This window comes from Aedes aegypti, chromosome 1 (assembly GCF_002204515.2).
Source record: "Aedes aegypti strain LVP_AGWG chromosome 1, AaegL5.0 Primary Assembly, whole genome shotgun sequence".
NCBI classification, from domain to species: domain Eukaryota; kingdom Metazoa; phylum Arthropoda; class Insecta; order Diptera; family Culicidae; genus Aedes; species Aedes aegypti.
In genome coordinates this window covers 19,242,412-19,268,881 of record NC_035107.1, presented here as the reverse complement: position 1 = coordinate 19,268,881, position 26,470 = coordinate 19,242,412, and the positions used below count along the sequence as shown (strand labels likewise).

General features: G+C 38.9%; 1 protein-coding gene across 4 annotated transcripts in view; it reads right to left on the bottom strand.

The window, feature by feature from the left end:
• The window catches only part of LOC5568128 (probable glutamine-dependent NAD(+) synthetase), a 380,498-nt gene that overhangs the window by 16,544 nt on the left and 337,484 nt on the right, over positions 1 to 26,470 (bottom strand). For 2 of the 4 annotated variants that reach the window (XM_021839068.1, XM_021839066.1), the window contains one exon: positions 4,947 to 5,110. In XM_021839068.1, coding sequence (XP_021694760.1) covers positions 4,947 to 5,092 — 146 coding nt within the window. In that variant the 5' untranslated portion in view covers positions 5,093 to 5,110. Of the gene's footprint in view, positions 1 to 4,946; positions 5,111 to 5,182; positions 5,580 to 26,470 lie in introns of those variants that run through there. The other 2 variants (XM_021839069.1, XM_021839067.1) reach the window with 2 other exon arrangements.

Here is a 26,470-nt window from a genome sequence, read left to right as displayed (position 1 = left end):
ATAATATATTGTAACAGAACATTGTATTGTTTTTAATTGGTTTTATACCTTACAATTTTGGTCAAATTCCTATTTTCGCGTAAAACAACTGTTGCATTTTTCTATGTAGCTTTGCTGAAAGAAATAAACAAAACAAGTTCAAAAAGCAAGAAATGTTGGGTGGAAAATATTCAAAAAGTAAAAATAAGTAGTTTTTTAGAGGTCACTTGACATTAGCTGTAACGACGAATGCAACCATGATACAGTTTGTTGAATTGTTTTTGTATTGTACAACAATACACGAATTGCTTATCAAGACAATATATCGTATTGTATTTTCAAAATGTTTGTATGAGAAAATATCTATATTTGTATTGTTACGATACTTAACAACCCATACATTATATTGCAAAAATCTCATATACCGTACAGTGAACTGTTCAAAACAATATATTGTACTGTAATTGTATTGTCATTTTACAATATACTGTATTGTATTTCCAATATAATGAATGGTACTGTTTCAATATGTTATATTGTTTTTGTATTGTATTTTTTATCCGGGAACGCCAGTGATTGATGATTTTTTTTTAAATATTAGCTTAACATCTATGAAGAGATCTTGAGACTACAGCTATCAAATTAGGAATCACATATTTTCTAGCACCAGTACTGAGATTCTGCTAAAATTGCGGTAGAATTTTGATGCTCCCCGTGTATTTTCTTAACAGCATGTTGAATTCCGGAAGTTCTAAGTGTTTATGTGATATTCTCGTTATTTTGGTGGGGTTTCTGATAGTATCCTTGGAATTTCTAGACCTTAGAATGTAGAGATTTTTATGGGAATTGTAGTGATTCAATAGGGTCCTAAAGCCCTGTCCCAATTTTAGTGCCAAACGCTTATGTTTAGGCCAATAACACATGTTTACTCAATTTTCTAATGTTTTCCTTTAGTTTGAGTTCAAAAAACATTGTTTTATGTTATTTTTGGATTTTGTCACATCCCTTGGGTTAAACTCAAATTATGGGTGTATTTTGTTTTCCGTGTCCCTTTCGAAATGTCAGATAGGAACAAACCCATGGGTTGCAGTGTTAAAACTAAAACCCCTGTGGTGTTTTTGTCGACTAACCGAACGTCAAACATGATCAAAAGTGTCAAGGTTCATTTATGGACCCAATTTTTAAATTAAAGTTTAAACATAATATAGCCGTTATTTGAGCGGGAAAAATTGCTAAAGTAATTGCAGTAACATGCTCTTTCGTGTTATTAGCATAGCATAGCATAGCATAGCATAGACTGAATAACATGCTCTTTCGTGTTATTGAACAAAAACAAGATTTCATTGAACATTTTAGGACCCAATTGGTAGTCGTTAGAATTCAATGAGGATCTCTCCTAAAACTCCAGGATTCTCTTTGAAATTATTAAAATTCTTATCGATTTCCCAAAAAATCCCATTGAAATCTATAAAATATGTACCGACATTCAAAAGGTTTATGTTCTTACAGAAATACCGTCTCAAAGATACCCACAGAATTCCAAGAGATTAATATTCGGAATCCCATTCCCAGCCCAATTCTAGAGTTTTTACCAAATTCCCAATATTCCCGCAATATTCCTAGAATGGTATTTAAACCTCAAGAATTATCATAAAAAATCCGACATCCCTATCGGAATCTCAAAGTTCGTACAGGAATTCCGGAATTCAAAAGGAAATCTGAGATGTCAGAATTTACACGTAAAATTCAGAATTACATAATCTGAATTCCTACCGACATCCTAAAATTCCTAGAAAATAACATAATTATCGTAATGGCAGAATTCACACGGATATTACAAATTTGCCACTGCCGGTAATCTTACCGGAATCTCAGCATTGGCGGGGCGAATGTTTTCGTAACCTCAGAATTCCTAAGCAAAACTCAAAATACCTTCCGAAATATCAAAACTCATATCGTTTTCCCATGATTTGTACTCAAAATTAAATTATTCCATTCAATTCCGCAATCTCAAAGCATGTGTAGCAACCTCTGAAGCTAACTACCAGTAGCTTTGTAGTAAATGCTACCTTTATTCATAGCAATGCGTTGTTTGTAGTATGTTCGAAAGATGTAGAAAGGAAAATGACACAAACATGTTCCACTCGTGTTCCACATATAGCGTTTACTACCGAGAATGTAGTAAACTCAACTTTACTACATTTTATTCATACGGCCCAGTGACTGCAGGTCCACGATCGATCTGCTACCGATGCTGTCACTTCTGCACACGTCATATGCCACCTAGGACAGGACGTGACAACTCAACTAAGACTGCCCCGTTGTTTTTCAGTCGATAACCTTGACGATACAGAAGCCAGTGTTACCTTTATCCTATTAATGCAAATCTTGTGAACAAATTCAAGTATCAAGGATCAAAATTTGATTGTTTCCTTTACGCTTCATTGATATAGTGCAATAGAGGATGCTATATCTAAAAAAAATCAGGTTTATATTCAAAACCGACAGTATTCTTAGCGAGAATGGACATTATATCCATTGAATTTGTCTCAATAAGGAATTTCAAATTTAATTTAGCATTCTAGGAGCACATGTTTTGAGCTTAACATCAAATATAAATAGATTTGAAACGAAAAGTATTCATGAAAAATTTTCAAACTTTTGATAAAAACTCTAATCTATGAACTAGCAACACGGCCGGACTAGCAACAAAGTGCCCTGTTGCAATCCAACTCAACGATGTGAAAGTAGGCCTTTGCCAAAACGACCAATGGTAATTGGTCTTTTTTGACAGGCAATTGGTTTCATTTTTGTACTTTGACCTGTCACGTCTTGTCTTAGTATGCCACCATCCATTACATTGATCGCATTGAACGCAATCATCGATCGTCTCCGGACGATCACAACACTCGCAGCTAGTGGTTTGTTCATTGGCCGGTGTTGCTGACATAGCGATAATTCTTAAAGATTTGTTCAGAGAACAAAGGGGCTCTTGCCGATTTCTAATAGCAGCTCACAGAACTCCAGGAATTAGGGTGTGACGACAGCTTTAAGCTGAAATTTTATTTCTTATTAGGTTTAGGTTTTGTTACAAATTGTCATACTCACAATTATCGGTCTTGGAGCCTAATATACGTGTTTTCAATGTTCGTTTCCCTCGTGTTCACGGTACAATCTGTATTTAGCTTTAGGTTAGAAATTGTTCCCTTTAGATTAAGTACAACTTACTGTGATAGCCAACTAACTGTGATAATCTCTAACTGTGATACACTTAGGATTAGTTAATTTAAGTTCAAATATAGATATGACATTTAGTTCAAACTGAAAGTATTTAGAGAAATTCAATAAAATATAACAATATCAATAACTCAAGACTCACGCACTATTCAATAAAGCCTACTTTGTCTACAGAATGGACGGAATGATAATGATAGACATTCGCAGACCACTGACGTCTCTGACTACCTTTCATCTCCTGTAGCGGTTCAGTCACGGTCACACTGCAGGACAGTGCTGGCAGCAACACAACCGATTTGTATGATTTTTTTCAGAGTAGTTCCTTGTCGCCTAGCTTTGTGTAGCCCACATTTTATTTTTTATTTATTTTTTGGTAAATTGACGTAAAACAAAATGGCCGCCAAAGACGTTTTATATGGAGAATGTTGGTCCCCCAAGGAACATCGGAATATCTTTAAAACCAGATCACCAATGACAGATATCGACATAGATTCTTAAACTAGAATAGTTTTTTGAGAACTTGTGAAAAAAATGGTTTCACAAATATCGATAAACAAAAAAGGTATCATGGTTTGAATATTTTTATTGCGGTAAAAAAATGAAGCTGCCGGTTAGAGGGGTTAATCATTTGTTACACAGTTTGGTAAAATTTTGCTTAATCAACACAATTTGGAGTGGCCCAGGTATGATATGAATACATAATATGGTGGCTCAAAAAATCGTGTGGCTCTACACCGCTTATTCGATTATAGATCAAATTCTGAGTGTCTTCTCGCTCATTGAATCAAAACTGAGACTGCAGAGGTTGAAGGACGTATAAGTGCGTCTAAGAATTACTATCGGAGAAGCAAGAAATTCAATCAATCGGTCATCGAATTCACCCATGTGGACGCTTCAGTAATTAGTTATTGATTTTTATCTGAATTAAAAATCTCTGGCTATAATAATTGAGCTTCTCTGCAGGCAACACTGGATATATGCAGTAAAACATAGTAGCCATGATTTGTGTGTGCTATACTGCCCATAAAGGCATAACTGTCCCATATGGAAAAAGTAGGCATTGAGAAAACAACGCTCAAAGTCTGAAGTTTGCCATCTCATACAAATCTTTATAATTTTCCAGAAAATTTCTGCAAGCCAAATTCATTCAGCATCAACGCTCAGATTACTCATTTTGCTTATATTGATCAGCAAAAAATATAAACTTGAACGAAAAACAAGTTTTGCAGTTGTTGTTGAGGTTGAAAGTTCATATAGACACTGTTATGCCTTTATTTTTCAATATGGGACTACACTATATTCATATTTTTCCACAACATTTTCAAACAAAGTGTTTTTTTTATATGCATAGTAAAGTATATATTGAAACATGAATGTTGCGACGAAAAAAGGTGTTGGTTCGAAAATCGATATGGGACAGTTATGCTTTTATGGGCAGTATAGTTCGCGCCAAATGAAATTGATCTAGAATCGAATGAGCGGTGTGTAGCAAAACAATATTTTGAACCACCCTAACGAATACCTATACAAATAACAAAACAACAGAACTCCAGGAAGCTGTCTGAGAGGACCATCAAAGCAAGCTCGAAACCATGTTTCTAAATAATAGCTACTTTGAAATCTTTCATGACGATCAACACTTGGACTAGGTTTTTTGACCAATGTGATACAAAGTAGTACCCCTTCAACTGTTACATAACTGCCCTAACCCACACACAGCCAACACTTACGTCACTTCCAGCTCCGGCCCGGTCCTGTACGTGGCCCCCATTTCGCGCGCCTCCATAATCGATTCCATGATCCGGGACATGTTCCCCTCGAAATCCAACGCCCACTGGTTGAGGGTTGCCACGGCGAGTGTCACTTTGCGGCCCATTCTGCGTCGTTTGGTTGGCTGAAATATCGAAGTAAGCGAGAAAACAGCAATCAGAATTTTTAGGAAATCATCATTCTTAATTTACGCTACTTGAGGTCGGTATAAAGGCACTTCTCTTATAACACAAAAAGACTACTACGACCACTAAGCTACTCCATTTCCCAGCTCGAAAGGAAAACCACAGGTCAGTGTGTAAAAACAAATCATAAAATACTGACGAGCATTTTGAGCGGTTGTCGTTTCCCGACTGAAAGCTTTCTCTGCTTGCGGTTTTTGTCCTCTAATCCTTCCTGGTTTCTTGCTGTTTCTGAATCACCACCCCCACACCGACAAAAAATAGCAGCAGTAAATCACCCGCCGACCGAAACTCAAACGACACTCCAAAGTAACTGACTAGAAATGCCCCAATGGGGGTTGGAAAAACACGTGAAAATGGTTCCCTAATTCCGATATGTATGACTGGGACGAAGAAGGCGAGGTTGTTGAAAAGTATCGACCAAGCTTTTTCCTCGTTGGTGTTGGCCACGGAAAGGAAATCGATGGGTGGTGAAGTTGCAGACCTAGACATGAGCTTGGCACAGTAGGCATGTTATGTTGTTCGGTTGTCCCTTCGATGTGCGATTTCCTTGGAGACTAGATGGCTGTAGGTGGATAGCGCGGGTTGCTTAGGTTTTGTGCGGTGAAGGAGTAGGAAAGTAGTAGTAGGCAGTACCATTAACACGACGAATGTGACTGGAAGTGAGGAAGGTTGATAGCGAATGAAATGTAGTAACGCAATATTTTTTTTTATAAAATTGAGTCAAAATGTTTGTAATTAATTTGCTTTTGTTACAATTAGAGTGATAAGCAAATAGCTAATTTTAAGCGAAGCTTTCAGAGGAAAGCTTTTGAAGCTTCCAGAGCGACAAGCTTCGAAAGCAAAGCTTATAAAATTACTTATGAGAGCTTGAAATGCTAAGCTTCCAGAACGAAGCTTTGAGAGCTTCCACAACGAAGTTTTTCAAGCTTCAGAGTGAAGCTTTCTAAGCTTCCAGAGTCCAAGATTCCAGAGTGAAGCTTTTCAAGCTTCCAGAGCGAAGCTTTTTAAGTTTACAGAGCAAAGCTATTCAAGATTAAAGAGCGAAGCTTTTAGAGTTACCAGAGCAAAGCTTCTCATACTTCCTGAGCGAAGCTTTTCGAGATTTCAGAGCGAAGCTTTTCAAGCATGCAAGCTTCCATAGAGAAGTTTTTCAAGCTTCCACAGATAGGCTTTTCAAACTTCAACAGAAAAGCTTTCCAAGCTTCAAAAGAGGAGCTTTTCAAGCTCCCACAGCGAAGCTTATAAAGTTTCCAGAGCAAAAATTTTAAAGTTACCAGAGCAAAGCTCTTCATACTTCCTGAGCGAAGCTTTTCAAGCTTCCAGAGCGAAGCTTTCCAAGCTTCCAGAACGAAGCTTTTCTAGATTACAGAGCGAAGCTTTTCAAGCTTCCAGAGCGAAGCTTTTCAAGCTTTTCTAAGGAGAAGCTTTCGAGCTTCTGAGGAGAAGCTTCCGAACTTCTGAGGAGAAGCTTCTGAGCTTCTGAGGAGAATCTTCTGAGGAGAAGCGTCTGATTTTCTGAGGAGAAGCTGCCGAGCTTCTGAGTAGAAGCTTCATAGCTTCTGAGAAGAAGCTTCAGAGTTTCTGAGGAGAAGCTTCTGAGCTTCTGAGGAGAATCTTCTGAGGAGAAGCGTCTGATTTTCTGAGGAGAAGCTGCCGAGCTTCTGAGTAGAAGCTTCATAGCTTCTGAGAAGAAGCTTCAGAGTTTCTGAGGAGAAGCTTCTGAGCTTCTGAGGAGAATCTTCCGAGCTTTTGAAGAGAAATTCTGAGGAGTAGCTTCCGAGCTTCTGAGGAGAAGCTTCAGAGCTTCTGAGGAGAAGCTTCCGAGCTTCTAAGGAGAAGCTTCAGAGCTTCTGAGGAGAAGCTTCCGAGCTTCTAAGGAGAAGCTTCAGAGTTTCTGAGGAGAAGCTTCCGAGCTACTGAGGAGAAACTTCCGAGCTTCTGAGGAAAAGCTTCAGAGCTTCTAAGGAGAAGCTTCTTAGCTTCTGAGGAGAAGCTTCAGAGCTTCTGAGGAGAAGCTTGAGAGCTTCTAAGGAGAAGCGTCTGAGTTTCTGAGGAGAATCTTCCGAGCTTCTAAGGAGAAGCTTCAGAGCTTCTGAGGAGGAGTTTCTGAGCTTCTAAGGAGAAGCTTCCGAGCTTCTGAAGAAGCTTAAGAGCTTCTGAGAAGAAGCGTCTGAGTTTCTGGAGAGAATGTTCCGAGCTTCTGAGGAGAAGCTTCCGAGCATCTGAGGAGAAGCTTCTGAGCTTCTAAGGAGAAGCTTCAGAGCTTCTGAGGAGGAACTTGTGAGCTTCTGAGGAGAAGCTTCAGAGCTTCTGAGGAGAAGCTTCAGAGCTTCTGAGGAGAAGCTTCAGAGCTTCTGAGGAGGAGCTTGTGAGCTTCTGAGGAGAAGCTTCAGAGCTTCTGAGGAGAAGCTTCAGAGCTTCTGAGGAGAAGCTTCAGAGCTTCTGAGGAGAAGCTTCAGAGCTTCTGAGGAGAAGCTTCAGAGCTTCTGAGGAGAAGCTTCAGAGCTTCTGAGGAGAAGCTTCAGAGCTTCTGAGGAGAAGCTTCAGAGCTTCTGAGGAGAAGCTGCCGAGCTTCTGAGGAGAACCTTCCGAGCTTCTGAGGAGAAGCTTCCGAGCTTCTGAGGAGAAGCTTCCGAGCTTCTGAGGTGAAGCTTCAGAGCTTCTAAGGAGAAGCTTCAGAGCTTCTAAGGAGAAGCGTCTGAGTTTCTGAGGAGAATCTTCCGAGCTTCTGAGGAGAAGCTTCCGAGCTTCTGAGGAGATGCGTCTGAGTTTCTGAGGAAAATCTTCCGAGCTTTTGAGGAGAAGCTTCAGAGCTTCTAAGGAGAAGCGTCTGAGTTTCTGAGGAGAATCTTTCTTGCTTCTGAGGGGAAGCTTCCGAGCTTCTGAGGAGAAGCTTCCGAGCTTCTGAGGAGAATCTTCCGAGCTTTTGAAGAGAAATTCTGAGGAGTAGCTTCCGAGCTTCTGAGGAGAAGCTTCAGAGCTTCTGAGGAGAAGCTTCCGAGCTTCTAAGGAGAAGCTTCAGAGCTTCTGAGGAGAAGCTTCCGAGCTTCTAAGGAGAAGCTTCAGAGTTTCTGAGGAGAAGCTTCCGAGCTACTGAGGAGAAACTTCCGAGCTTCTGAGGAAAAGCTTCAGAGCTTCTAAGGAGAAGCTTCTTAGCTTCTGAGGAGAAGCTTCAGAGCTTCTGAGGAGAAGCTTGAGAGCTTCTAAGGAGAAGCGTCTGAGTTTCTGAGGAGAATCTTCCGAGCTTCTAAGGAGAAGCTTCAGAGCTTCTGAGGAGGAGTTTCTGAGCTTCTAAGGAGAAGCTTCCGAGCTTCTGAAGAAGCTTAAGAGCTTCTGAGAAGAAGCGTCTGAGTTTCTGGAGAGAATGTTCCGAGCTTCTGAGGAGAAGCTTCCGAGCATCTGAGGAGAAGCTTCTGAGCTTCTAAGGAGAAGCTTCAGAGCTTCTGAGGAGGAACTTGTGAGCTTCTGAGGAGAAGCTTCAGAGCTTCTGAGGAGAAGCTTCAGAGCTTCTGAGGAGAAGCTTCAGAGCTTCTGAGGAGGAGCTTGTGAGCTTCTGAGGAGAAGCTTCAGAGCTTCTGAGGAGAAGCTTCAGAGCTTCTGAGGAGAAGCTTCAGAGCTTCTGAGGAGAAGCTTCAGAGCTTCTGAGGAGAAGCTTCAGAGCTTCTGAGGAGAAGCTTCAGAGCTTCTGAGGAGAAGCTTCAGAGCTTCTGAGGAGAAGCTTCAGAGCTTCTGAGGAGAAGCTTCAGAGCTTCTGAGGAGAAGCTTCAGAGCTTCTGAGGAGAAGCTTCAGAGCTTCTGAGGAGAAGCTTCAGAGCTTCTGAGGAGAAGCTTCAGAGCTTCTGAGGAGAAGCTTCAGAGCTTCTGAGGAGAAGCTGCCGAGCTTCTGAGGAGAACCTTCCGAGCTTCTGAGGAGAAGCTTCCGAGCTTCTGAGGAGAAGCTTCCGAGCTTCTGAGGTGAAGCTTCAGAGCTTCTAAGGAGAAGCTTCAGAGCTTCTAAGGAGAAGCGTCTGAGTTTCTGAGGAGAATCTTCCGAGCTTTTGAGGAGAAGCTTCAGAGCTTCTAAGGAGAAGCGTCTGAGTTTCTGAGGAGAATCTTTCTTGCTTCTGAGGGGAAGCTTCCGAGCTTCTGAGGAGAAGCTTCCGAGCTTCTGAGGAGAAGCTTCCGAGCTTCTGAGGAGAAGCTTCCGAGCTTCTGAGAAAAAGCTTCCGAGTTTCTGAGGAGAAGTTGGAACTTACTGAATAGGTCAAAGAGAACTTAGTTCTAGAAAAAATGTTGAGTAGGTTTTGATTCTGCAAATTCAAATTTAAACGATTCAATTTCAGCATCAATGAAGTCGTTTAACTAATCAATACTGGAAATCCATTGACAAATTCCGTTTTAGGTGGAAAGCTTAACCTAAAGATTCCACAAACGACTATTAGCAAAGGCAAAGTTAGAACATATCGGATAGTTTGATTCAAGTTATTTGACTTCATGAAATTTAATTTCATAGCTTCAATTATTCAAAAGCGCTATAAATGTCAAACGAGCTCATTTCCCCTTCCTTCGTCAGTCTTATCTTCTTTACCCGCAGGAGTAGACAAACTTTCAACACGGAGGAACTTTTCCCTTTTCAATCACCTTTTCTTCTCTACCGGGAAACGCTCAGGAATTTTGACAACTTTCCCTCATCATGCCTTAAATGTATTAAAGAAATCTGATACTCCTTACTGGCATTACATACCAACTGGAACAGTGCCTGCTTCTCAAAAGAAGTTGCAACTTAGTGTTCTCTGACGATTTCCTTTTTTTTGACCTCCTATGATCGACTGGCTATAACTCGACAGCTCGCCTTACACCACGGGGCTAAGGGGGAGCCCCCAAAAGCTTTCGCCAGCAAACCATATGGCGGTGATGCGTAGAAAGTTTTCCCCCTCTTTTGAATGCAACAAGAAGCAACATCATAAGCACAGCAACAACTTCGCTGACTACAAAAAGTTCCTTCGAGTGGATTTCAATTTCAAATTGGTTCGTTCGCTTTGGGAAAACGGGCGTTCGCCTTTCGATTCCCGGGAAAGTTTCAATTCCTCCTAACGCTGAGCTATTATAAGGCAGGGAAACGGAAAGTTTGCGACTTTTATTTCAATTTTTCCGCTTCTGGAATGGAATGATGAGATCCGGGAAGGCTATGGCAGCAAAGTTCAAACAAAGATGGCTTACTTTGATTGTTTTTCAGTGGAAGTGGGGTTGCTTTGGTTTCATATTGCAAACAAATGTGCCAAAATGTGATGATATTGAAGTTGGGAATCTGAAATGGTATATTTCAAGGAAAAATAAATTCTACAAATCTTTTATAGTACTGAAGGAATGTCCAAGTGTATTTCAATGGCAGAAGTTTCAGAATCGACACCCATTTCTCAAGCCACAATATAAACTCACAACAACATACGAGTACGACATATCCGCCCTTGTGGAAAGCGGTTATTTGGTTGGCCTACTCGGATGTTGGCGGGAAAAACTTCCGCCGTTTTCTCTTGGCTATGTTCTCCGTGTGCTCAACATCCAAAGTCCGCGGGGGGTTCTTGTTCGCTTGGAACTTACATCCACCTAGGGATATTTATTCTGAACAGAACTGCTCCACTCGTGGTCGCATCGCCACCGCGTGTTCCTTTGCCAACGTAAATTAGCAGCGGGCGAACTTTTCCAACGAAAAGTGGTTTTGACTTGTTTTGTGTTGTTTGCCTGGGATGGGAGCACTGTTGGCGGTGACGGAGCAGGCGTTGCCATTGAAACTGGAAATTTGGATGCACTTTCAGAATGACAATTAATTGTATTGAATGCTAGTAGCATTGCTGAAGTACAATAAAGTAGAGATGAATATTTCTCATTATATGACAGCGAATACTAGTGCCTCGCTAAGTTACAATGGTCGATAATAGCAATACAGTAAGCTGTATGATTATTTCCTGGTAGTTGGCAACACTGCTAAATGGTAAATTGATATCTCAAATCTTCGTTGGGTTTCGTTAGGAAGAACAAACTGGGATGACATTCGCGCCAGAAGCTTGAAAAGCTTTGTTCCGGAATCTTGAGAGGCTTCCGATTGAAGCAAAGAAAGCTACACCCAGAAGCAAGGAGAGCTTCATAGAGAAGCAAAGAAAGCTCAATTTTAAAGCATGGAAAGCTTCACTTAAAATCATGAAAGGCTGCAACCAGAAGCTTGGAAATCTTCAACCAGAAGACTGAAAAGCTTCAACTAAAAGCTTGAAAAGCTTCAACCAGCAAACATGAAAAGCTTCAATCAGAATTTTGAAAAGTTTCAACTAGAAGCTTGAAAAGCTTCAACCAAAAACATCAAAAGCTTCAACCGGATGCTTGGGAAGTTTCAAACGGATACTTAGAACGCTTCGACCAGATGTTTGGGTAGCTTCAACCAGAAGCATGGGAATCTTTAACTAGAAGCTTTGAAAGCTTCGACTAGGAGATTGGAAAGCTTCAACCAGACGCTTGGAAAACTTCAACCAGACGCTTGGAAAGCTTCAACAAGGAGCTTGGAAAACTTCAACCAGACGCTTAGAAAGCTTCAACCAAATGCTTCGATGGCTTCAACCAGACGCTCAGGAAGTTTCAACCAGAAGTTTTGAAAGCTTCAACCAGAAGCTTGAAAAGCTTCAACCAGAAGCTTGGAAAGCTTCAACCAGACGCTTAGAAAGCTTCAACCAGAAGCTTGGAAAGCTTCAACCAGAAGCTTTGAAAGCTTCAAACTGAAGCTTCAACCAGAAGCTTGGAAAGCTTCAACCAGATGCTTGGAAAGCTTCAACCAGAAGCTTGGAAAGCTTCAACCAGGAGCTTGGAAAGCTTCAACCAGAAGCTTGGAAAGCTTCAACCAGAAGTTTGGAAAGCTTCAACCAGAAGCATGGAAAGCTTCAACCAGAAGCTATGAAAGCTTCAACCAGAAGCATTGAAAGCTTCAACCAGAAGATTGGAAAGCTTCAACCAGAAGCATGGAAAGCTTCAAGCAGACGCATGGAAAGCTTCAACCAGACGCTTGGAAAGCTTCAACCAGATGCTTAGAAAGCTTCAACCAAATGCTTCGAAGGCTTCAACCAGACGCTCAGGAAGTTTCAACCAGAAGTTTTGAAAGCTTCAACCAGAAGCTTGAAAAGCTTCAACCAGAAGTTCGGAAAGCTTCAACACGAAGCTTGGAAAGCTTCAACCAGATGCTTAGAAAGCTTCAACCGGATGCTTGAAAAGCTTTCAAGCTCGAAAATCTATCACATTATCATTTTCGATACTTGAATAACTACGCTCTGGAGGCTTCAAATGTTTATTTCCGAATCTTGAAAAGCTCTTCCTTCAAGTTAGTTAAGCTTCAAGTCCAGAAATTTGAAATGTTTCTCGCATGTGATTTTAAACAATTGTTTTAACCTTCCGTCAGTCGCTCAAAAAAAAGTTACACGAGCGGTCGCATCGTGTACTGAGTACACGCGGAGCAATTTTGATTGTACATCCAAAGCTAGGCAAGATAGAATATGGATGTCTTCGGCAAATTTCTTCAATCCAACGGTACCAATTGGTCAGTGGACAAAAAACACTTTGGAAACATCCTCATCTACCTGTGGCCATCGGATTGTGAACCGGGGAAACCGATGTAGTGGACATTTCGCAATGCAACATCTCAAACACAAATATCTCAGGATCTAGATTTTTAGCAAGATGGTATCTTCGGCAAAGTTGTTCAGTAGGTCAAGGGCTAACATGTGATAGGCCACTTGTTTCGGAATTCTGCCACCAGTTGGTGCTAGTGAGCATTTAATTTATCGAACACCGATATCTCAGGATCCTGATTACCTAGAAAGATGATGTCTCCGACAAAGTTGTTGAGTAGGTCAAGGACTAACATATGATAAGCTACCTAACAAGAAAAACTGCCTCAAGATGGCGCTAGTGAGCATGCAATATTTTAAACACGAATATCTCATGATCCCGATTTTTTAGAAAGATGGTGTTTTCGGCTAAGTTGTTAAGTAATTTAAGGGCTACCATGTGATGATCTTCTTGGTTCGGAATTCTTTCAATAGATGGCGCTAGTGAGCATGATATTTTTCAAACACAGATATCTCAGGATCCTGGTTACCTATGAAGTTGACGTCTTCGACAAAAGTGTTGAATAGGTCAAGGTGTAGCATGTAATTGACTGTTTAACAATAAACGTGCGACGATCGATAGCCACCATATTTCATGCAACGGAGGGTATTAGAACTAACTTGGAGGTGTTGATTTGGAGGTTATTTGGCGATTTGGAGGTTAAAATCCCCTCCAAACACTAGCCATTTTGCGGTGGGATGTTGACGTTTGATGACGAATGAGCCACCCAACTTGAAATTCTACCAACAGATGGCGCTAGTAAGTATGCTGTAGTTTGATCGCGAATATCTCAGGATAACAATATTTTAGCAAGATGGTGTTTTTGGCAAAGGTGTTTAGTAGATCAAAGACTAAACATGTGATGTGCCGTTTGATTCGGATTTCTTCCACAAAACGAAATTTTCGAATGCAGGTATTTCAGGATCCTGGTTAGGAAAATAAAATTTGATTACAAAGATGGTGTCTTTGATGAAGTTGTTCTGTATACCTACTCAAAATTCTTCCACATTCAATTCAAAATGCAATGAGCTGCTAGATTTCATACTTCCACCAGGCTAGAGAATGAGCTCCTGGTTTAATTTTTTCAAATACAGAATCTCAAGTTCCCGATTGTTTTAAAACTTGACGTCTTCATAAAATTTATTAGGTAAGGAAACTGCCCATAACTGCACAACAGTCACATTCGACATTTTTGACAAATCGGAGTTAATACAGTGGAGAGTCATCAAATGATAAATATTTTCGATCAACTTACTGAAATCTGTGAGTTTGTTCTAGAAAATTCGAAAAAAAAAATACCAAGTTGTTTTGTCACATTGGTAATTATAACCGCATAACAGTCACATTGAGATTATAAATGAGCCTCGTAATGTAATAGCAATGAACTTTCTATCATAATTATTTTCTGACTATTCACCTAGTACGCGATATGAGTTGTACAAAATATCAGCCTCAAATAAGCACTTTTAAGTTCCTGGTATTTTTTAGAGATTTTAATTTCCTCCCATACTGCCATAAAATGCACATTTGGTATTCCATTTTCTCAATGCCTACTTTTGTCGAATGTTACAAATATGCAGTTATGAGCAGGAAAGTGCTCACATGTTATTGGCGATTATATTTGGAATTATGTAACCCGGCGCCAGTGAGCATTTAATTTTCTGAACATCTTATGATACTGATCATTTGGGCTCATCAATACACGTTTTGACAAATGTTGAAACATTTCGCTACCAGTAAATTAATAGATAAACACAAAATAAAATTAAGATATAGGGTTCATTCTACTTCAAATTCTAGATTCAAATTGAACAATCTTATTTTTATATTTAGTAGAAAAGTAGGACGCAAACTTCTCGTTGCTGGTGATAATCTAAATTCGTTGCTGCACATCTCGTGAGAGCACACTCTCGCAGTGCCGGTCGGGTTTGATATTATCACACGTCTCTTTCCTCCGGAAAATCAGCGATAGGCTTATGATTATCGCCGTGGCCGATAATTTCACTCCCTGGTTGTTTACAAATAAATTCAAAGTGCTTTTTGTGCTAGTATAATCATAACTAGAAAGATTCGCGAATCAGGCGAAACTGACAAAATGTACACAATTTAAGAAAATATAGCGTTGAAATTGCAGCTCGATTGTCTATTCACTGCACTTGAACTTTTCCCCTATCGATAATTTAACTATTCAAAAAACGCAAATTTGTAGAAGACGAAACTTCACCTCATGCCAAACCACACACTTTATTGATTACGCCTGTGTTTTTGTTTATCAAAGTGATGGGCGCATCTGAAATCGAAATCAAAACCAGGGATGCCAGGTGATTTTTTCCAATGTCTTCCAATTGCATGGAAAAATGTCTTCCAATGTCTTCCACTTAAAACATTTCAATTATCATGGTAACTTAAAAAAGTTTATGAATTTTCGGGTTAAGGCCCAAGTAAAAATGGAGAAAATGTCAAATCTGAAAAAAATCTGTTTTCTGCTTCAAAATTTCCAATTCTTAAAAAATAAACAACATAACACTGCTTTTTCAGTTGTGACCTTTGAAACGTTTTTAATTAAGCCTGGTTAGTCAGAAAATTAGGCTCTCCTTTATCATGTTTGACATTATTGTTGAGGAATTTCTTCAAAGAAATCCTTCACAGCAAATTCTTCTTGTCAGGCAATAGCTGACCTGTGCATGGTTTTATTTTCAACCAGATTTCAATTTAATCGGAAGTCCCCTTGGTAATGAATAATATTTCTTGAGAATTCATCAGGAGTTTCAACCAGAAACTCGTCTAAATACCTTCACAGATTGCTACATGAACCCCTACATTTATATTTTCACGGAATTCTCCAGTAATGTTTCATGAAATGTATATAAAAGAATATAGAAGGATTCTTCCAAGATAATGTGAATGTATTCCTCTAAACATTGCAAAAAGAATAAATTTAATGAACAATTAGATCAATAAAATTTCTAGCAGAATACTAAATTTTCTATGATATTGCAAGCCAATCATCGAGAAACTTTTTGTTCTTCGTCCAAGAATTTCTTCAAATGTTTAATCGTGGATTTTTGCAACAATTTATTCCGGAATTTCACAAAGAATGTCTCCAGGAATTCCTCCAGAAATGTTTATACAGATTTATAAACACACTCTTTAGCAAATTTCTCAATCGGTTTTGCAATAATTAGTCCATGTACGACTCTATGAATTCTTCTCGCGATCTTAAAAATTTCGTAAAAAGTTTTCAAACAAGTTACCCCAGTATTCCTTTTAGCATTCTTCAAAAACTATCTGCACTATTAACTTCAGGAATTCTTCCTTGAATTTCCTGCCATGGATTCCACCATGGTTTGTATTCGATAAAGATCTCTCTGAAGGTTCCTGATGAAAAGCATTCAGGGATTTGTCCACACATAATATATGAAATACCTCTGAAAATTCTTTTAGTTTTTTTTACACTTTAATCGTTGCTCTGTTGTATTTTGTACAACACTGTTGAAAAAACCTCGCTTTTTTCGGTAGAACTGCCAATAAATTTCCTGTGGAGCTCCCGATGAACTTTGGAAGAATTGCTGGAAAAACTCTGAAGAAATTCCCAGATCAATTGTGGAGGAATTTCCTAAGAAACTATAGGGGATTTCCGGAGGAACTCTGGAGTAAGTCCGGGTGGAAGACTGAAGGAATATTCAGAGAAACTCCAGAGGAATTCCTGGAGGAACCCCGGAAGAATTTCTGGAGAAACTACGAGGAAATTACTAGATGAATTTTTGAGGAATCCGTAGGAATTCCGGATACATTTCTGCGGGGATTAGGTTCAAGATTTTCTCTGGGGATTTCGTCCAGAAATTCATTAAGGAATTCCTCTGAGGATTTTCCCCAGAAATTCTTTCGGGGATTTTCCAGGGAATTTTTTAGGAGATTTCCTCCAGGAATTTCTCTAAGAATTTAAACCAGGAATTTCTTCGATTATTTTCTCCGGAATTTCCTTCGGAGATTTCAAGGATTCCTTCGGTGAAATTTTCTCCAGGAATTTTTCAGGGGATTTGCAATAGCTTTTACTCTAGGGATTATGTGCAGAAATTTTTCTGGGAATTTACTTCAAGATTTTCTCTGAGATTTCCTCAAAAAGCTCTTCCGAGTATTTCCTCCCGAAACTCCTCCTGGGATTTTCTCCAGGAATTTTTCTGGGGATTTTGTCCAGAAATTCTTTCAGGGCTTTCGCCAAGGAATTCTTCTTAGAATTACCTTCAGAAACTTCTCTGGCAATTTGCTCAAGGTATTCCTCCGGAGATTTTCTCCAGAACTTTCTCCGGAGATTTTTTCTAAGAATTCTTCCGGTAATTTCCCTCAAGAATTCCTCCGGTATTTTCTTCAGGAATTTTCAAGGAGATTAAAACAGCATATCTTTCGAGGATTTTGTGCAAGAATTCCTCTGTAGATTTCATCCAGAAATTCTTCCGGGGATTCACTTTAGAAGTACCTCGAAAGAATTCAATAATAATTATCTGTGGGGATTGAATTAAAAAATTCTTCCGGGGTTTTTTCAGAGAATTTGTCCGGAGATCCCAGGGATCCTCTTTGAATTTCTTTGGGGATTTGCACCAGAAATTTTACGAGAGATATTCTCCAGGAATTCCTTCGGAGATTTCCTCCAGGATTTCGTCCAGAAATTCACTGAGAAATTCATTCGATGATTTTACAGTGAATTTCTCCTGAGATTTCTTCTGGGAATTCCTCCGGGGAATTCATTCAAAAATTTATCCGAGGATATAATCTTGTATTTTGTTTTAGAAAATCCTCCGGAGATTTTCCCCAAGAACTCTTCCGGAGATTTTCTCCAAAAATTCCTCAGGGGATCTCAAATAGCAATTCCTCCGGAGATTTCCAGGTTTCGTCCAGGTTTTTTCGGATTTCCCCCATGAATTCCTTTTCGAGTCCTCCAGCAATTCTTCCGGAGTCCCTTCATCAATTCCTCCGGAGTTCCTTCTGCAGCTTTGGAAGAACTTCGGAGGATTTGCTGGATAAAATCCAAAAGAATTGCTGAAAGCACTCCGGAGGAATTACCGGTGAAGCTCCGAAGGAATTCCCGAAGGAACTCTAAAGGAGTTCCTTCAGAAACTCTGGACAAAATCCTAGAGAATCACCAAAGGAAATCCTGGTGCAACTACGAAGCAATTCCTGTGTGAACTCAAGAGATGTTTCTAGAGCAACTCCGGGGAAATTGCTTGACGAACTCCGGAGAAATTCCTGATGAAACTAAGGGGAAATTCGACTGTTGGGAAGGAACACCGGAGGAACCTTCCAGGAATCACGGAGGAACATTCGAGGAATCGATGGAGGAATCCCTGAGGAATTTCTGGAAGAAATCCATCCGAAGGATGTTCCAAGGAATTACTGGACGTATTCGAGAAGAATTTCCAGAGAACATCCGAAATAATTTCTTGAAGGACTTAAAAAAAACTTGGAGGAACTCTGGAGGAAGTCTAGAGAAATTCCCCGAGATTCTTTTTAGAAATTTCCTGAGGAACTCTGGACAAACTCCCGGAGGGAATGTTGTGATCTTTTCGAAGCAACTTCAGAAGAACTCCTAGAGGAGCTGTGGAGCATTTCCGAGGAATCATAGTGAAATCCCCATGAGTTGATGTTCCATTATTCGATTTTGACACATGAAACCATACAAAACCCCATCATTTCATGGTTACTATGATAGACCCCTCATACAACTTTCCAAAGCATTCCTGTTTCATGACTCGGTATTTCCATGAGTCGGTGGTCCTTTCAGATATCTACTCAGGGAGGTTTGACTGTACTTGAGGAAGTCTGAAGAATTCTTGGAAATATGAAAAAATCCAGGATGAACTATGGAGGAAATCTGAATGAATTCCCGGTTCCCTAGAGAAAAATCTCCGGAGATCCCCAAAGGAATCCCTACAGCAAATCCCAAGAAAAAAATCAGATGGAAATCTCTGGAAAATTTTCTAGAGGAATTTCTGAAGTATTGGAATTGGAATTGCTATTGAGAATCCACTAAGGAATTCCTGGAGAAAATCCCTGGAATAAATATTGGGGGATATTCCCGGAGAAATTTAAACGAACTTCCTGGAGGAAATCTTTTAAAAATTCTCTGAAAAAATCGCCGAAACAATTTCTGGAGAAAATCCCGGAGGAGTTTAACAATAAATTACTGGATGAAATACCCATAGGAAATTCCTGGTGCAAGTCCCCAGAGATATTCCTGGAAGAGATCTTATGATAAATTCTCTGAAAAAGTCTCCGAAGGAATTTCTGGAGAAAATCCTCTAAATAACATCGTAATGAATTTCTAGGCGAAATCCCCAGAGGAATTTCTGGACGGAATCCACTGAGGAAATCCTCGGAGCAGTTCTTGGAAAAATCATCGAGGAGGAAAAAAGAGGAAAACCCCGGAAGAATTTCTGGAAGATATCCATGGAGAAAATTTTCCGAAGGAAATGCATACCCGAAGAGATTCCTGGAGCAAATCTCCAGAGAAATTCATGCAGCAAATCCCCGGAGGAATTCCTGCAGCAAATTCCCGGATGAATGCCTGAAAGAAATCCCCAGAGGAGTTCCTGTTGGAAATTCTGTTGAAAAAACCGTAGGAACTTCAATAGAATTCCTGGAAGAGCTCCGGGAGATATCTGTAGGCAGACTTCGTAGTGGAATATTTGAATATATTTCCGTCGAAATTCGTGGTGAACTCATTGGACGAATTCCTAAAGAATTTCCCAGAGAAATACCCTGATGATTCCTAGAGGTGTCATGTATGAGTTTCTGAAGGATTCTCCGAAGGAATGGCCGAATTAATTGCCGGAGGAATCGCTGGAAGAGTAATGAATAATGTTTAAAACTGCTTCGATGGAATATTGTTCTTGTTTTAACATAATTTAAATGAGTAGGAACTAGAGCGCAGTATCAGCGAGAAAAATCCGAACTGATAAACAAACATGTATCGAACCAGTTTATGAACAGTTCAAATCTTGGTCCAAATCCGACCATAAATGAATCAGGCAGTTAGCCTATTCCGAAAATATAGACCATAAAACTGGCATAAAATAAAATTGGAACAATATTGGCAACATCGGTGCAAGCTCCAATTTATAACATGGTTCAACAATTTGGACCACCGGTGAAGTTGCCCTAAGGTTACCCATTGTTGAATGAATTCTGGAGGAGTTTCAGGAGAAACCAGTGAAAAAAAATCTAGACAGATATCCCAAAGTTGCCTTGGGATAATTTCAGAAGCAACAATTGTAGCAATCTCAAGAAAAAATCATAACAGTGATGCATTTCGAACTGAACGCGAGCCAAAAATGAACGGAGCTCGGGCCAAATTTGCACGAGAACGCAGTAGATAATGAACTTCCGAGCAAGAGCCAGCCGCTGCTTAAGAACGGCCCGTTCAGTTCACAATTTAGATTGGAGCTCTTACGTGAAAAATGAATGAATTGATCGTCTTAAATTTTCATGAACAGAAAAATCATACTGCTTTTGCTGTTTTAAATTTCTAAACATAACTTTGACATAGATTTTTGTCGTGTATCAGTCAAAGTCAATTGGGTTATTTTTTTGGCTCGCACGGGTTCATATTATTGAACTGCTCAATGTTCAAGCCTACTTGATCCCTGCGTTCAAAAAAATGAAATGGAACGCGAACTGAACGCGTTCAAATGCATCACTGCCTTGAATAACTTTGATGCTTCTATTACATTACTAGAATGTCTTGATAAAGAGAGTTCCTAGAACAAACTCTGGAAGAATCTTTGTCAGAATTCTCATATCAATATCTGAAGGAATCCTTGGAGAATTTTCAACGGAATTCAATAATCTTATTGGAGGAAATTCTTGTAATTTCCAACTCACATGTTTTTTTTTTTTAAATCTAGAAATGTTAAAAATGCTATTAATTTAAAATTGTCTTCCAAATGTCTTCACAAATTCTGAAAAGTCTTCCAAAAATCTTCCGTCTTCCAAATGTCTTCCACACTACTCAAATGTCTTCCAATGGAAGACATGTCTTCCAACCTGGCATCCCTGCAAAACACGGCGAGAGTAAACGGCGACACTGCAAAAAAAAAACAAGGCGTACATGGCGGGCTTAATTGAAACCAGAATGTAAACACGGCGCAAAAGTAATAGGCGACACTGAAAATAATATCGATTACAGGCTCATAAAATTGGGCGATAGAGTAAGGTGGGGCAAAAGTTCGACCTTAGTGGTATAATCAAAGTTTCCAGGAAAACAATAGCAGTTGAAACAAAACAAATACCATACATTGAATCTTCAACGTATTGACTATAATTTTGCTGAACAAACTTGTGTCAAAATATTTACCCATTTTAAGTTATAACAGTTTCAAAATTAATTGTCTTATTCGAACTTTTGCCCCACCGGTGGGGCAAGAGTTCGAATCTAGTGTGGGGCAAAAGTTCGCTGTCAAAAACACAAAATATCGATCTTTTTATGATAGGCATACTTTACACCAGCCGTAAACTTAAGTTTGACGAAAAATACACACTAAATTTTCATCAAAAAATTGCCCAAAACCGGGTTTATTGTAATATACTCAAAAATAGCAGTTTTTCACAAAACTATGTGGAAATGAAAAATTTTGGTGACAATTTTCACACGATCAGACAAATTTAACTGAATTTGAAGTTAATATGTGGATTTTAGGCAATTTGCAAATTTTTCCATGATTTTATACATGGGTCGAACTTTTGCCCCGCTGATTCGAACTTTTGCCCCACTATGGGCCAAAAATTGTTTTCAAGCATCTATGGAAAAACTTATACACCTCAAAGCAACCTTATGATAGGCCTAGAAACGCCCTTACATAAAACATTGAAAAAGATTTTATCTTCAATTGGTTCCATGCAACGTAAGTTTGACCAAAAATTACAATATTCACGTCGAAAAACAACAAATAGCCATAACTTTTCCAAATCTCAATCGATTTTTTATGATATTTGGATTAAAAGTATCTTACTTGAATAGCATTCGAACCACCATGACATTTATAAGATTTGTTTTGAATTGAGCTGGAAATCTTAAAAAGAAACTCTTACCCCACTCGAACTTTTGCCCCACTTTACTCTACTGGCATTCTTGAGTGCGTTTAAGGCGAAACCTTATAATATTTTTTTAGTACGAAATAGCTAGGGAAATTGTAGGAGATGTGTGTAGTATTGATGAGGATTTTAAATCTAGGTTTATAAAAATGTGTATTGAAGTGAAAAGGTTAAAGTTTGAGCACAGACAAACAGACGTCACACTCTCATCATTGTCCATCGACCACCTTTTTAACGGTCGATTCAAAAATATCGTCAGTGGCCAATCCGCCACCCGTAGCGCTCGCATCGTTTTTGTTCGTATTTGACGTTTATACACTACCGCCATCTATTGGCCCGTCGGCCAAACACACCGATTTTAGCATTGGGCGTACATGTCCTCGTGACTATGATTTTGATCGAGATTTGTTCTAAGTGTTACGTCTGTTTGTCTGTGGTTTGAGTATATTTTCTCCAATTGGGATTAAAAATTGCACATGAGAATTTCATTGATTATTTTCTCATTGTTATTAAATTGTCAGATAGGCCCTTATCGCGAATCCCTCTCGGTAATAGAGCTTAGTGACATTTGAACACACGTAGACTAGCATACGCTCGTCAAACACAGTTTGTTTTTGTTTTCCTCAAAGAAACTTGCACACGCTTTCCAGACTCATCAAAATGCATATGGAAATATTGCCCAATTTGAAAAATTTATACCCGGATTTTGGGTGTTTTTCGAGACAGACTCCATATTGTTTTCCTCTAAGGTTCACAACTACATCTACACTAGGGCACCCATACAATTGGGCGTGATAACCACTCAATGAGAATATATAGGCCTTTTCATGTGACAGGTCCGTCTATGCATTTGTTTATATCGGTGGAGGACCGGTGCTAACACGAGCCTGTCATTTTCATAGAAGAACTGTCAAAGAGCTTCCGGATCAGCTGATTTGAGACGTCATGTGAAAAGGCCTATACCAAGGTGTGGAAGAAGAAGCAATGGCTATGTATTAGTAAAGAGAAAAAACGTAAACAAAAATAACTACGTCACTAATTTACACGGCTTCTTATGGAAGCTCACTTGCTTGTAGTTGTGAAACATTGTGCCCCGTACACGGATGTCACGCACACTAAATGTCTTTTCCACACCTCGGTATATATTCTCATTGATAACCACTATACTAGCACAAAGAGCACTTTGAATAGGGTCCTAAAGCCCTGTTCTAATTTTAGTACCAAACGATTGAGTTTAGGCCAGAAACACATGTTTACTCAATTTTTGAATGCTTTTCGTTGGTTTACGGTAAAAAAACATTGTTTTCTAATTTTTGAGATTTTGTCACACCACTTGGTTTAAACTCAAATTTTGGGTGTATTTTGTTTTCCGTGTCCCTTCCGAAATGTCAAATAGGAACAACCCCAGTGTTAAAAAGATGAGCCCCTGTGGCGTTTTTGCCGACTCAGTGAATGTCAAACATGATCTAAAGTGTCAAGGTTCAAATTATTCAAATTACCTATTATAAAAATTGAATTTTAAATGAATGTGATATAATCGTTAATTGAACACGAAAAATTGCTTAAGTGGTTGCAAGAACATGCTCTTTCGTTGTGTTAAATAAAAACAAGATTTTATTAGAAATTTTAGGACCCTATTGATTTGTAAACAACAATGGCATTGACTATCACAATCGAGGTGATTCGAACAATGTTGTAGTGTGCGTGCCATCCCGTGAGTTGCCATGAGAGACCGAGCTTCTCATATCACTTTGCACTAACACACATCCATCTTCGTTTTTAACAGCTTTCTGCCGCTCATTAGATATTAGATAGGCCTTTTCATGAGACAGGTCCATGTTATATTCGTTTCTATCGGTGAAGGACCGATGATTACAAAGGGTGGAGAGTGACTGTCAAATGGAAGTAAAATTGAAAAGCCGCGTGTACTAATGTCGAATTCGTTTTTGAACCTAGGTTGGAACTGGCGCAACCCGTTCTGAATCACAGTTTCAACCCTAACCCGGTTCAGGTTCGACCGAACCACATCTTGCTTGACGTTGGTTTATTTATGTGTTGATCACCGACCCAGTTCCTAAAAACGAAAACGTCATAAGTCTAGCAGCAGTTTTAAGGCTATAATTCACATTATTTTAACCAATTAACTGTCACGAAACGGTGCTAAAAATTAGCGTTACACAGATTTTTGAACAGTCATTACTCTAAAACTAGTCATTCAATTTCAAATCTTCTTTCACAGTCATAAAGCTTGACTCTGGGTAAAACGTAAATAACTTGCAATTAGGAAACTGGATCAAAAAAGTAGTGATTAGAAATCAAGTGTAAAGTGAATATATAACTTTTTGTATTTAGTTCATCTTCCGTGGTGCTTTCTTTGCTTCAGGATTTCGTTTTTACTACCACTGGAAAAGAGCCATCTATTGCCTTTTCAGTTTTGAATATCGCCCTATTAATAAAAAAAAAAATTCTACATAGTCGTAGCAAGTTACAAAGAGTCTTAAAGGGGGTGTGAAAATATGTCTTCCTAAAAAAAGAGCGTTACAATGGTTCACAGCTCGTAACTCAGCCATCGGACAAAAAATTCATAATTTTATTTCACCATTGGAAACATTCAAGACCAGCATTGCAGGGAAAAATATCAAACAGAGTCGTAGCAAGGCAAATAGAGAATGAGGGGCTCCCACTTGGAATGTTTATCAAACTTAAAAAAAAAATATTTCGGTGCCGCTATGCACTCAATTTTTGATTTCGACACTTCTAGTGTAGATCTCCAATATTTATTTATTTATTGACTCTTCGTAACGTAAGGCATTGCCTTTTAAATTGTTACAATGTGAAAAAGTAATAGGTTTTACAATAATTCTTACGTAACTTAACTACTAATGTTCTCTTTACAAAAATCGCTACACATCTACTGAAAATATGATATTATCTCACTTCGAAAACGAGTGGTCGATTCACAAGATTTAATATTATTCGGAAGATTGTTATAATTCACGATGCCTCTTACAAAGAATGACTGGCCGTAATAGAAGGAACTATGCCGTGGTACATAAAAACTTCTTGTACGTATGCCTCTAAGAGGTGATAGCTTAGAAAATATAAAGTTTGGAGCTTTAGTTTTAATTATTTTGAAAAGCGTCACACACGACCTCAATTTATAAAAAATTACAAATGGACAACCAATCATTGGCGTATGAAGATGTGAAACATGTGAAAATCTCGATAAATTATAAACATACCTTACGCACGCATTAAAGGCGACTCGTAGTCTATTGAGAGAGCTAATTGACGCATTGGAATAAATGAAGTCGCCATATATAAAGTGAGGGAGCAAAAATGTCTTAAACATATGTTTTTTTGTTGGAATATCTAGGTGTCTAGTAGTAAGGTTCAAGCGTTTGAGGGAACTGTATATTTTAGAGCACTGCGAATTTATATGTCCATCCCACTCAAGCGAATTTTTAAATACAACTCCTAAGTTACTAGCCTTGCTCACAAACTCAACTTCAACCCCATCGATATTCAAAGAAGGAGGATTAGGAGGAGATTTCAATTTGTGCAAGAGCATGGCTTTCGTTTTAGATGGATTGATTGGCAGTGATTTTTTTCGTGACCACTGTACGATCTTATACAAGTCGTGGTTGATCTTCTCGGCCATATTACGAATATCAATAGTTCCGTTGGAACATAGATAAACTTGAACATCATCTGCAAATAGGTGGACAGAGCAAAAATCGAGAACAGAAGGCAAGTCATTTATAAATAAAGAGAACAGAAGCGGTCCAAGAACTGATCCTTGGGGAACACCAGATATTATAGGTTTGAAAGGAGATAATATACCATTAGAAAATACAGCTTGAGATCTTTCTGACAGATAGTTTCTAATTAGATTATTTGCTGATACACCAAATCTGAATGTAGTACTTAATTTGTTAACGAGTTTCCTATGTACAACACTATCGAATGCTTTTGCGAAATCAATCAGTAGCAACACAGTAATACCGCTCTTATCGTCGTGAACTCTCATCAGTGCAGTTTCAGTACTATGACATTTTCTGAAACCTGACTGAAAAGGACTTAAGAAGTTCATTCTGTCGATAAAATCTGATATTTGAATCTTTATCAGCCTTTCAAAAACTTTTGAAATGGTACTAAGCAAACTTATTGGTCTTAGATTTGAAATAGAATTTACACCCTGCTTCTTCTGCAGAGGAATAACTTTCGTGCGTTTCCATACAGCAGGAAATTTTTCCGAGAAAATTATTCTATTGAAAACATGCTCGAAAATAGGAATAGCATAAGGGGCAATGATTCTGATAAACCTGATTGGAATGTTGTCTAGTCCGGTGGAATTTGATTTGATTCCAAAGATTGCATTAACAATTTCAGCATTCTGAACCGCCCTAAACTCGAAGCCTGGCGAAACACCTCGAACGTATGAACCTTCACTGTTATCAATAGAAAAATTGGAACAAAAACAATCGTTAATAACATCAGATGAATGAGCACAATTTTGCGATGACGACTTTTTATGAGATACTCCCAGACTTTTTTACTTTATTCCACAATTGTTTCGACGGTAG